At 33.8% G+C, this 13,041-nt stretch overlaps 1 protein-coding gene and 1 long non-coding RNA gene across 12 annotated transcripts in view; one reads left to right on the top strand and one right to left on the bottom strand.

Annotated features, from left to right (window-relative positions):
- Window positions 1-13,041, bottom strand: part of LOC138696955 (uncharacterized) — a 375,310-nt gene that overhangs the window by 163,826 nt on the left and 198,443 nt on the right. The window lies entirely within an intron of this gene.
- The window catches only part of scramb1 (scramblase 1), a 92,592-nt gene that overhangs the window by 46,451 nt on the left and 33,100 nt on the right, over window positions 1-13,041 (top strand). For 2 of the 11 annotated variants that reach the window (XM_069822477.1, XM_069822479.1), the window contains exon 2: window positions 10,142-10,551. The exons of 7 other annotated variants lie outside the window; for them this stretch is intronic. In XM_069822477.1, coding sequence (XP_069678578.1) covers window positions 10,215-10,551 — 337 coding nt within the window. In that variant the 5' untranslated portion in view covers window positions 10,142-10,214. Of the gene's footprint in view, window positions 1-2,454; window positions 2,608-8,226; window positions 8,398-10,141; window positions 10,552-13,041 lie in introns of those variants that run through there. 2 more of the 11 variants (XM_069822478.1, XM_069822480.1) reach the window with 2 other exon arrangements.

Here is a 13,041-nt window from a genome sequence, read left to right as displayed (position 1 = left end):
TCAAATCTGCATATAAAAAATTAAATTATGGTTTATTTAACGACACTCGCAACTGCAGGGGTTATATCAGCGTCGCCCGGAATTTTGTCCGCATGATTCTTTTAAATGCCAGTAAATCTACTAACATGAGCCTGTCTCATTTAAACACAACTTACAAGATAAGGCGCATGGAACTAATCTTTAAATAAAGTAAGTTGCTTGGTTTATTTTTGTATGCAGCCCCCCTTAATTCAATACCCACGAGCCGCCACTGTCAGTACGGCAAATAATGTATTAAATTTCCAATTTAAATTACTCTGCCAATCATATTTACTAAGTTTCTTGGTACATGCCAAATTTTTACTGCTGAAAATATTGTTTCACCATATGAAAGTTTCCAGAATATTTTTCACATTACCAAACACTTGATTCGCTTAAAATAGAACTGCTGCCTACAGGTAAGTTCTGAGAATACTTGGTTAACCCTTTCTTACCTATAGATACCATATGGCAATAATTAACTTTATAGCATTTATATACTTGTGTGGTACATATGAAGGTAAATTTTGCTGGATAACTTCTATTTCAATACATTTTCATCAATATAGTTTTGTTTCAAATGTTGCCACTCCCGTAACTTGGTCACTGAATTGGTCCTAATACAGCTATTTGTTTCAACATGGATTGCTTGTAAATTTAATTTGGGTTAGAAAGGGTTAAACTGTTTTACTGACTGAAGCTGCCATTTACACAGTACAGTTGAAACTGCTTAGATATATCACATTTTGTGGGGGATATAAAAATTCAAATATATATATTCTCTGTTGGCCCAAAGATACCCTTAATGGGCCAATGTTACCCCAGTTAACTGTACATGTTTACATAACTCAGTACTACTTACTTACTTACTGGCTTTTAAGGAACCCGGAGGTTCATTGCTGCCCTCACATAAGCCCGCCATTGGTCCCTATCCTGAGCAAGATTAATCCATTCTCTATCATAATATCCCACCTCCTTCAAATCCATTTTAATATTATCTTCCCATCTACGTCTCGGCCTCCCTAAAGGTCTTTTTCCCTCCGGCCTCCCAGCTAACACACTATATGCATTTCTGGATTCGCCCATACATGCTACATGCCCTGCCTATCTCAAACGTCTGGATTTAATGTTTCTAATTATGTCAAGTGAAGAATACAATGCTTGCAGTTGTGTGTTGTGTAACTTTCTCCATTCTCCTGTAACTTCATCCCTCTTAGCCCCAAATATTTTCCTAAGGACCTTATTCTCAGACACTCTGAACCTCTGGCAAAGTGACAGTCCTAGTTTCACTACCATACAGAACAACCGGTAATAGGTATAACTGTTTTATACATTTTCTAACGTTTACCTTTTTTGAGAGCAGACTAGATGACAAAAGCTTCTCAACCAAATAATAATAGGCATTTCCCATATTTATTCTGTGTTTAATTTCCTCCTCATTTATATTTGTTACTGTTGCTCCAAGATATTTGAACTTCTCCACCTCTTCAAAAGATAAATTTGCAATTTTTATATTTCCATTTCGTACAATATTCTCGTCACGATACATAATCATATACTTTGTCTTTTCGGGATTTACTTCCAAACCTATCTCTTTACTTGCTTCCAGTAATATTCCCGTGTTTTCCCTAATCGTTTGTGGATTTTCTCCTAACATATTCACGTCATCCGCATAGACAAGCAGCTGATGTAACCTGTTCAATTCCAAACAGTGACTAAGAAAAAAACTGTGCGCATGTTCATGTGTTGCTTATACCATATTTTGGCTTATAAGTAAAACCATATTTCTGAAATTGTATTCTTTAATTTTCCCTATAACTTCAGATGGTTTATTTGGTAGATTGTAGTTCAAAAGTATAGTTGTGTTGTTACTTAATGTTACACTATATTCACGATATAGGAGGAGACCTTTGCCCTTAACAGGACATTTTTAGGCTAATCATTTCATCATTTCATATTCACGAAACTGTTAAGTATATTTACTTATTTTATTTTTGACTCTACTGGGTTCATAATTTACATTACAATGTATGATTTTTTTTAATTTATCCAAATGTCTGCTATCTCACTTCTCATCCACCTAAATGCTTTCCCTCCCTCCACCACCAAATTAAAAATTCTGGTGCTGCCACTAATAATAAGCCAAGCAAAAGAAACTAATCAATTAATTTTACATTTTCTCTGTGAAACAGACATTAATAGAAACGTTTAAGTACCGGTATGTAATTAGAGCCTTGTCTTGATATTTCAGTTGTGTTTGTCTTTGTTAGATGAACGAAGAGCTCTTATTTGAGCTGATAAAGTGAACTGAGTAAATATGAAGTAGAAAGCATTCAAAGGTCAGTAAGTTGAGAAACGTGTACTAGGTCCAATTTGTCTTTCTTCACATACTGTTCAGTATCAGTTTCAATCAGCTGTGTGTAGAATACTTTCTCATTTCAGCAGCCATTTTGTGAAACCATTGTACATACATATGAAAAGTATATTAAGAAAATGGTTATTGATTCTGAGAAGTTAATTTCATTAATCATTTGTAAAGAGAGATAATTGTAAATACCCAATGATAATGATTGTTTCTCCATCTAGCACGTATGTATGTTTGTAATTTATTCCAAAGTTACTGAATCAGTCGTAACTTTATTTTACATCTAGTTTGTGGAGATGGTAAAGGCATGCAATGGATGCAATTTTCAACTTCATTTCTCTTTAATGGTATATGTACGTGAACGACCATAAATATTATCAGGAAATGCAGGCTTTAAATTTCTAAACTTTTATAAGAAAATGAATTCACAATTGGACAAAAATTACAAGGTACCACAACAAGACTTATTAGAACTTAAATATCTGATAAAAGTATAAAAAAGGTTACTAATAATATTTTTCAAGCCAGTGTTATCAAAGCGTGAAAAAAAAAAATTCTGCAGTTACATCATTTGGTAACCATAAAATTGTTATGGTCTCTCTGACATCTTTAATATTTTTCCTGCATGCAATAAACACTTATTTCTGAAAAGTAGACTACTCTCAGACTGTAGAGTTGTTTATTTTAATACAAATAATTTTTTATTCGTCCTATATAAAATATATTAAAATTTACATTGTTTTGTGACCTAATTTTTCTATTTTCAAAGAATTGGGCATTATTCTACTCTAACTTTTGCATAAGTACATGTTAAATCAGTGTACAAAATTTCAGAATTCTATCTCTACTGGTTGTGAAGTTATGAAATAATAAGTGTGAAAATGTTCAAAGTTTGGAAAATTTAATTTGAAGTAAAAAGTGAATTCTAAAACCTATTATTAGTAACCCTTTTTTATACTTTTATCAGATATTTAAGTTCTAATAAGTCTTGTTGTGGTACCTTGTAATTTTTTTCCAATTGAGAGTTCATTTCCTTATAAAATTTTAGAAATTTAGAGCCTGCATTTTCTGATAATATTTGTGGTCATTCACGTACATAGACTATACCCTTAAGACAACTTGTGACTCATTAATAGTAGCAGGTAAAGTACATTACATTAATTTCGAGGCAAGGTGGAAAATTTGCATTTGCAACTTTTCAGAAATAGTTTCTTTGTTGTTGATCTACACTTACGAAATTTTCCTTCATATGATAACATTAAACTTTATTCTTTAAGTACTGTGTTTGCTGGCAAATTGTTTAGGCCATCTACTCAGTTTTATAGGAGGCTATTCTGGAAGTTGTGGCAACAAGGAAATTCTTATCACCCGGGATTGATCGAACCCAGGACCTTTAGTCCACAGCCAGTTGCTCTACCAACTGAACTGTCTAGCAGTCTACTGTTTAGCATTTGGATTTTCAAATTTGATTTATAAGTAGCTTCAGAGATAGTGTAAATAATATTTATAGTTTCAGACCTTGAGCAAATGTACTGTGATAAAGAAAAGACAAAAAATACGAACTTTCTTCATTATTATCACTTCATTTGGTTATCAAACAATACTAATGTAACGAAGTATGTTACTGTTCTGTTGCCATAACTGGCTTCACATGGTTTTTCGCCTTCTGCAGTTTGTATGTACAGAGACAGACTTGCATCAGGTGTACAGACCCAAAAACAAAATTTGGGCCACCGAATTTGCTGCGCTCTGAGCATGCGCAGTATGTTATAACTGGAACTCGGAAAATTCAGGTGGCCCATAGGTTACCTGACATTCGCCTTATGGTTGGGGAAAACCTTGGAAAGAACCAAACCAGGTAATCAACCCAAACGGGAAAGGAAAAGTGACTTAGCTGACTGAGCTACGCTAGTAGCTCTTACAATGTTAACCCTCCCAAATGGACTTTTTAAATGGCCATCTAAAAATTCTTCTCGTTTGGAACTGATTTATGTTGATTACTGTCATCACTGTGTTTATTTATATAAAGTAGACATTAATTTTAATGCATTGCTTATAATAATATAAACACTTTCTTGCCAAGAATTAATCATTTTGCCTACGTGGCACATAGTAACTTTTTTGCTATCATCAAATAGTCTTCTCTGGTCATAGACTGAACATAGAATAAATTTCATTTGCCAACATAGCCATATTTAAAACCTGCAATTCAGGCTACTGTTTCATTAACATCAAAAGATAAGAGAGTGAGAGAAATCTATACCGAAATTAAATTTACACAAAAACATACAATAGTAATATGCGTTACAAGAGCGGTATGTTGATCTTTTCCTCGAACATGAAAACAAACATACCGCTCGTGTATCGTACATTATTTTGTGCGAAGATCGTTTATTACATACCTGAAAGAGGAATTTATAATTATTTGCAATGAAATCTCCATCTTGGTTTCTGTTCAATGACGGCAACTTTTAAAAACAAAAAGATCTATCTTCAACATTGTTGCTATAAAATGTTTTCTGTGTTTACTGTATTCCAGCAGGCCGTGATATACGTCTGTCTTTTTTTCCCCCCAGTCTATAAATGCGAACTTAAAACAAACGGTAAGGTTATGTAGGCTAATGATTTATTTTTCATTTTAATATTTTAACAATATTATTTATATCGCCGGTTTCTTGGTAAAAGTGACCAAGTCACATTCCAAGGCATCCAATCTTTATGAAAATTTAAGACATAATTATATATTAAAAACTAATAATATAGCACATTTACCTTCAAAATAACTTGTTACTAACATCTAAAGAAGAACAGTTATCTTTGGATGGATCATTAAACCTTTAAATGCCTTTTCCCAACAATTTTCAGTTTTGGACTTGGTCACTTTTACCGAGAAACCGACGATATAACATATTGCAGTAATAACATCGGCATCTGGAATCTTGTTGATTTTTTCACGGCTTCCTTAATGTTACTTGCATTACAAATGCAGTAACTTTTGTGGTGTTGTAGAGTTTACTTAATTTTTGCAAATATTTAAAAACAATAATTAACAGTGCAATTTAGGTGAAATTGCAGTGGTAAGTTTCCAATTTATAATTATTACTATGTTAAACGTCTCTAAAAATAATATGTTAAAAGCCTAAAGCAGTAAAATGAATATGGCATTTAAGCGGTAAGAAGAGGGAAATTGTTATGTGTGTTAGGTTGGGAATACTGAATGTGGTATTTCACACTTACCGCGTATTGGTTTTGTGTGGAAAGCAAGCAAATACGCACGATCTCGCACAAAAGTAGTTGCTTACAATGGATACCTTCTTATTTTAGATTGGAAAGAAATGAAAGTGCAGATGTTTTGGCATAAAAAAAAAAAGAACCACGATACAACAAAACTTCTTTATAAAATTTCGTATTATTCTGTGAAATCATTAATAAAGAAAAATTATAAAGGACAATATTAAATACTCCCTCTGTCCCATAATAATTGTCCGGTACGCCGAAATGGTATTACAGTAATTACAGACGACGGGCAAACGAGAAGTGCACGCATGAGGAGAAGCGCAGTAGATCAGTGCACAAGGTTATGCAGAGGACTAACGTGATCTTATTGAGACAAGCAACACACACCACCCAGAAGATTACCGAAAGTGGGTATTGGTTTTCAACTCACCGGTATGGCACTGTATACAAACCAGTGTAGCAAAGCAAGCTGGAAATCGTTAGTAGAGCATACTCCTGCAGTGAGTACGTACGTTTGAACAGACATGGACATCCTGGGAACACAACTGGCGGTAGTGAGTGACAGGGGTAGCAAGAACCTTACAGACAGTGAACGGCAGGCGGTATAGGAGTTTTTGTTGAAAAACACTACGGCTGACCTAGTAAAGAAAGGTGCATAACAAGTGCGGCCGAGAAATTTCATGTCAGTAAAAGAACAGCATGCTGCATTTGGCAACAGGGGGCCATCTTTGGAAAGTGGATCCATGCTCATCACCAAATTAATCCCAGCAATAAATGCAAAATGGCCTCCTGGACCGCGCACAGGGAGAATTCAGGTGTCAGTTCAGCAGGACAATGCGCGTCCGCATATCGCTCCCAATGACCGCACCTGGATGGACGCTGCAGCAGCTAGTGGAATCACTTTAGAACTCGTGTGCCAACCGCCAAACAGTCTGGATATGAATGTTTTAGATCTGGGTTACTTCCGGAAAATTCAGTCTCCCCAGCATCAGTCAGCTCCACAAACTATTGATGAGTTGATCGCCGCCTTGAAACAGCTCTCTCAGCTGACACGCGACAAGCTCAACAACGTCTTCCTCACTTTGAAGTCTAATCTCATTGAAATAATGAAAGTCAATGACGGGAACAACAACAAGATTCCCCATATGCAAAAGGGGCACCTGGACCACCTCATCGTCTTGCCATCTCGCTTGGAGTGTCCTCGGAACATTTATGACGAGGCTACAGTAGCACTGCAGCAATAGGTCTGTGGTTCTAGGCAAACTGCTAGAATGACAATCTTCCCGGTCTAACAGGCAGTTTTTTCGTCTTTACTCATAGGAGAATGTTTTTCTTTGTTTCACTTCTTGGTCACTATGTACTACTCCTGGAGTTTATAAAGCTGTACTCCTAGGAGTATTTATTTTCGGCTCAATGACTAGCCAATTTGTACTGATCCTGGATTCATAAAGTTGTACAAGTAGTATTCATGTTCTTTTTTTGGCTCAATGATTGGCCAATTTATACAGATCCCAGAATAATTATTTTTTTTTCTTTTGCTGATTGAGTGATAATTTTGTACCGATTCATGAATGTGTTTCATTTTGCTCCTATGTAAATGCCAGTGTAAAATTATGGACATCGGACAATTATTATGGGACAAGAAATAAAAGCATACCGGACAATTATTATGGGACAGAGGGAGTAATAATTAAGAAGTTAGTGAAAAAAATTCTTCCTAATTCTCCAAGAAGAAAGCAGTGGCTGTCTTCAGACTAGTAACTGGACAGGACTGTATGGCAGGATAAGGAATGTATACACCACCAAAAATGAGTTCTCTACAGATAAAAGGATTCACAGCTTTGAACTCTGAGCACCTACTAAACTGTAAAGCTATCAACATTTCAGATTAATAAATCACAGGCATTTACTGGCATATTAGAAAACAATCCACTGACGTGGCTGAGACAGTAGCAGGTTTGCCACTGATCCGGAGTTGTGCTCAGGCTTGGGTTCGATTCCTGCTTGGACTGATTATCTGGTCGAGGTTTTTCCCAACTGTAAGGCGATTGTCAGGTAATATGTGGCAAATTCTCGGCCTCATCTCGCCAAATACTATTATCACCAATCCCATCGATGCTAAATAACTTAGAAGTTGATATAGTGTCGTTAAATAACCAAGTTAATATATATATAGAAAATCCAACGTTCTGAACACTTGATTAATTAATTAAATATTGTACCAGTATACAACATTTTGAAACTAAGCAAATATATTGCATTCGAAGTAAACCAAATTGTAAAATGGGAGAAATTTTATTCAATTTCCCATTTTTTTTTATCAAGTTCAGGCATATGTGTTTGTATTACATCCGTCGCTTCAAATTATTGTCACAAGAGGCACCATACATTAATCTCGTGATTATTATGCATGGAATTTATATTCTCAGTGATTATAGGCAAGTCTCTCGTTATGTGCTATTGAAATTGTACCGACTTTATCAGATGGAACTTGTGTAAAGTTTAATGTAGCCATTACTTGATAGCTAAATGGCTCTGAAATCTTTTCAAACCCATAAAGACGAATGTATCTGCTCGTGATACACAACACAGCACTTTGTGTACAGTGTTTGTTGCAGTACTCCATGAAGGAAATGCAATATTTTATGTTACCAGACTGAGGATAGTTTGTTGGTTGAGTGGTTCTAGGAATAAGGAATACGTTTCGTAACAAATTTGTACAGATATTCGAAGTATGTGGCAGTAGTGGGAAGTATGGCAAGCTTTAAAGACTGCAGGTGAGTTCCATAGTTGTGTGCATTATGTCATACATTACCGGTATGTGAATGAGTCATAAGCTGTGTACGAAATTCAAACTAAATGATTAAGACTGACTGAAAATTAATATTTTTTCTACATTGTAACTCGAATACAGTGTTAGTTAATTAAACTCATTATTCATAAATAATTGATTAAATGGCGATCTTACTCGTGTTAATTATGTAAGCATGTGTGGCTTACAGCTGTTTCAGTGTTACTTGACACCATCCTCAGAGCCTACTAGATCTCGGCATTATCTCAACTTCGCTGCCTGTTGTGTGGGTGCATTCGTGTGATGAAGAGTTGTGTCAAATAGTGTGTGTGTTCTATTAGGCTCTGAGGATGGTGTCAAGTAACACCGAAACAGCTGTAAGCCACACATGCTTACATAATTAACACGAGTAAGATCGTCATTTAATCAATTATTTATATTCTAGTGTTAAAAGCAGTGCACGAAAGATTCAACATGGATCATTCATTTTCAGATACTAAATAGTACGTAGTTCAGATATTATATTTTTGGACTTAATATGGCTTTCCAACGAGAGATATTTGAACTTATCAGCTCAGTCCACAAATTATTCTCAGGCACATAATATGATCATCATGTGTCTACTTAAAACAGAGATAGAGCGAAGGAGACAAAATATTCTTCCCCTTAAGCAAAAAACAGTGAACTTACAAAGATTAAAACCGAGTGAAATTTTTTATCATGTGGTATATTAAGGGAAGACGATACTGAAAATTTAAAATTCCTTGTTTTCTTATTGAAATATACAATTTTTTGTGTGCTGAACAACCATACGTATAAAATCTAAATTTGAGTATTAGATTAAAATTTGTCAATTTGCCCCCATTTGTAACTATTTACAAAAATTGATATAACTCAGACAGTTTTTTTTTTTTTTTTTTTTTTCTAGATATTTGAAAAGCTCTTTTACCATTAGATTCACAAGAAGATTTACTACAAAATGACTTCACTTGATCTTAATGTTTTACGGAAACATTACAACTGATTTGAGAATATCATAAAGTCCACTTCTTTTGCATATTATTAATTGTTTTCATATTCAATTTAAATATCAAAATTTTATGAAGCCAAATCTTTTTAAATAGTATGTTTACGATCTGTACAAAATTTGAGCTTCCTATCACCAATAGAAACTATGTCCGACAAAAACAACCCAAAGAATAATACCATCTCCTGCTATCTAGTGAATGAAACGAAAAACTATTGAAGATACACTGCCACACTATTGAAGAATGAAATTATTATATTAATTAAAAATGTTGCTTTAGACCTTCCTGTATCAAGAAATAAATATTTAGAGTCTTGGAAAATTTTCTAGCACACTCATAATGACCTTGAATAAGACCAGTTCGTATCTTTAGAGATAATTGCATAACTCACGTAAAATATTTTGAACAGCTTTGATTTGTTACATTTCGATTTTAACGTTGCCAAAGCAACTGAGATGAATCAATTGAAAACAAGTATCATGAAGTTAAGCCTTGTAATGAAAAGGTGTCTTTATTTTTAAGTTAGCTGTCATTTATTTAAATCCAATTAATTTTGTGGTATACAAAAGTAAACTTAAAATAAGCTATACCAGTAGGTACTTTAATACGGTACTAAGAATCTCAAATAAGGAAAGTAATAAATATATGACATAGATACTGTTTAAATGGAGTTAAGAGTTACTAGATTCTTTGATGTTTCAGCTGCAGAGTTCCTTATTGGCATGAGAATGTAATATATAAATTATGATTTTAACAAAAGTACTGATTTCAATTCATGAGAAGTTTGACTGTTACCAAAGCACACTGTAGTGACGAAAAAAAAAAGTCCGCGCTTTGTGTAAAATTAATAGAATGTACGAGAATGTTAATAAATGTGATAAAAAGCCCAAAAGGGCGTGGAAGTGGCAAAATATTCATAAACATTTATCCAAACTCGGACATCGTGTATGTGGTGTTGGTGGTTCCAAGAAACAGCATTATATACCGTCACCGTCAGTCAAGAGGTTATGGAAAAGAGCAAAGGATTTTATTTTACACATCCCCGACGAATTTCTACGTGCATCATCAACAGAAATCAACTATATCATGTTATTCACTGAGGAAGAGCAAAGGTTTGAAAGTTTATCATTTTCTATGGTAACAATTTCAATTAGTAATATTTTCTTGCTACTAAGACTGATCACATATTTGTTATGGCTTCTGTGTGACAGGAATATTTATTATTTAAATAACGAAACTGAATAGTCACACAATAAAATATGTTTTGGGATTCATTAATATTACAAAATGAGAATGGGCAATGGTCAATTTATCATTTGTTATCAGTTCACTTTATAACAGTTATTTAAAGTATAAAAAAAGTTTAAGAATTAAAACACTTTAAAGACTTCATTGTGTTAAAATAGTTAAAAAAGTAATATACTTTAATATATGGTTACCTAATTTTTTCACCATTTCCGGGGACAGATATCGACATATGAAAAACTACTTTTAAAATTTATTAATTATATTCAAGTGTTAAAAGTGGTGTACGCAAGATTCAAAATGGATTAAAATTTCTGTTGTTTTCCATTCACTTGTATTGTTTTTACGCTATTAAAAAATTAAAATACCGTACTCATTCTGTTTACACACTAAAATTATTCATTCTACTTAACTACTACTTAAACAACTGTATTTTTCAGAAAACTCAATTTTTTAAGCAGATCTTTTCTGGATCCCAATATGACAGATCATATCATATTGACTGGGGGGGGGGGGGGAACTTTCCACTGAAATATTACTTCCAGGAAGACCCAGTTATAGTTCAATAAATTTTTGGAGTTGTGCACAGGGAATAATTTTCTCAGGAAAAGATTAAAAAAATTTCAGTCCATTTTGAGCATTTTCTTCATTCCTCTTTCATATTTTCTCTAAAGTCACAGATTTCTTCAAGCAGTAAATTTCATCATATCAACTATTTTCTTCCGTGTCAAGTCCATCTACACTTGAAGAAAAATAATAGACTCTATCTTCAAATTTTTCTCTTTCTAGAGGATATCTTAGCTATATATTCCATTGATATTTTATGAATGAATAACCCAAAACTAAGATAATAGTAGTCCACACCTGTGGAGTAACGGTCAGCGCGTCTGGCTGCGAAACCAGGTGGCCCGGGTTCGAATCCCGGTCGGGGCAAGTTGCCTGGTTGAGGTTTTTTCCGGGGTTTTCCCTCAACCCAATACGAGCAAATGCTGGGTAACTTTAGGTGCTGGACCCTGGACTCATTTCACCGACATTATCACCTTCATTTCATTCAGACGCTAAATAACCTAGATGTTGATACAGCGTCGTAAAATAACCCAAGTAAAAAAAAAAAAGATAATAGTATTTTCAAAAAAATTAACAAAAGACACTCAAAATTCTGTTGTGGAATGAGAACCAATTTCTTCTAAAGATGCCAGAAGTTGCATAATTGATGATGGAATAATGTTCTGTTATCTCCTGGAGTTAAAATTTTCTATTGGCTTTGATAAAAATATCCAAGACCCAACTGCAGTTACGTCTTCATCTTCATTTTTTATCATGGCAACATGAAAAAACGGCGAAGTTGCATTAGCAAAATACATCCAAAGCAATGCACAAGGATTATTAAACCATACTGACACTGAAAATCCGGGGAATACTTGAGTAGAGATTAAATTTGGGGACTGCTCCTGGGAAACGAGGACGTCTGGTAACCTTACTTTAATATGAACATAGGCTGTTTGAGAGTCCATTTATTCTATCATTAGTGAGTTGAAATGCAAGTGATGGGGTAAACAGATCCCGAAACAGCTGTATGTGCATATCAAGGTATATTATCTTGTAATTATTTCAATACTGTGAAGCCAATTTATCCCAAACTGTTAATATAAGGAATAATGTTACATATTTTGACTTGAAATATGAATGGAAGTGTTTGATCAAAGCAAATGGTTGCTGATCTCTAAATTAAAAAAAAAAAAAAGTACTAACAAAAAACCACTCACACTTTCTAACCATAGTTGCAGTTTCATGATGTAGACAAGTGTGAAGGTAATAATGATAACAATGTGATTGCATTACTATAATTATTAAAATCAGGGGTAGACAAAATCCTGGTTACCAGGCCCCATGGCACCTACAAGTTTTTATGTCATATCTGAGTATTTTATTGAGTTCATATTTTTTTAAGATTTTGATTTCTTTTATGTCACTATGACTAATACATAATGTTAACAAAAGTGGTCATAGGAAAAAGTTCAAGAGTGTAATGTGTTTTGTTAATTATAATATTGTTTAATACATCTCAGTAAATGTCATTATCATAGCTCGAATGATTTTCTCATTAAGTGTGTGAGTAAAATGTAGCAATGCCTAAAAAATGGGCTGGCACTTGAAAATTATGGAGTTTTGTTTATCCCTGATTTTGTGAAAAAGTAATTCGAAAAATATGAAAATCATGTGTCATATTTTACATACATCTATCAGGAATAAATTAAATATAAATTTAAAGAAAAATTATGTAAACTTTGAAAAGTGGACAGTTATAATTCAGTATAAAAAAACTACAAAGAATTAATTATAAGTAAACCAAAATG

Source organism: Periplaneta americana, chromosome 3 (genome assembly GCF_040183065.1).
Source record: "Periplaneta americana isolate PAMFEO1 chromosome 3, P.americana_PAMFEO1_priV1, whole genome shotgun sequence".
Lineage (NCBI taxonomy): Eukaryota > Metazoa > Arthropoda > Insecta > Blattodea > Blattidae > Periplaneta > Periplaneta americana.
Note: the sequence above shows the minus strand (reverse complement) of the source record. Positions and strands in the feature narration are given on the sequence as shown.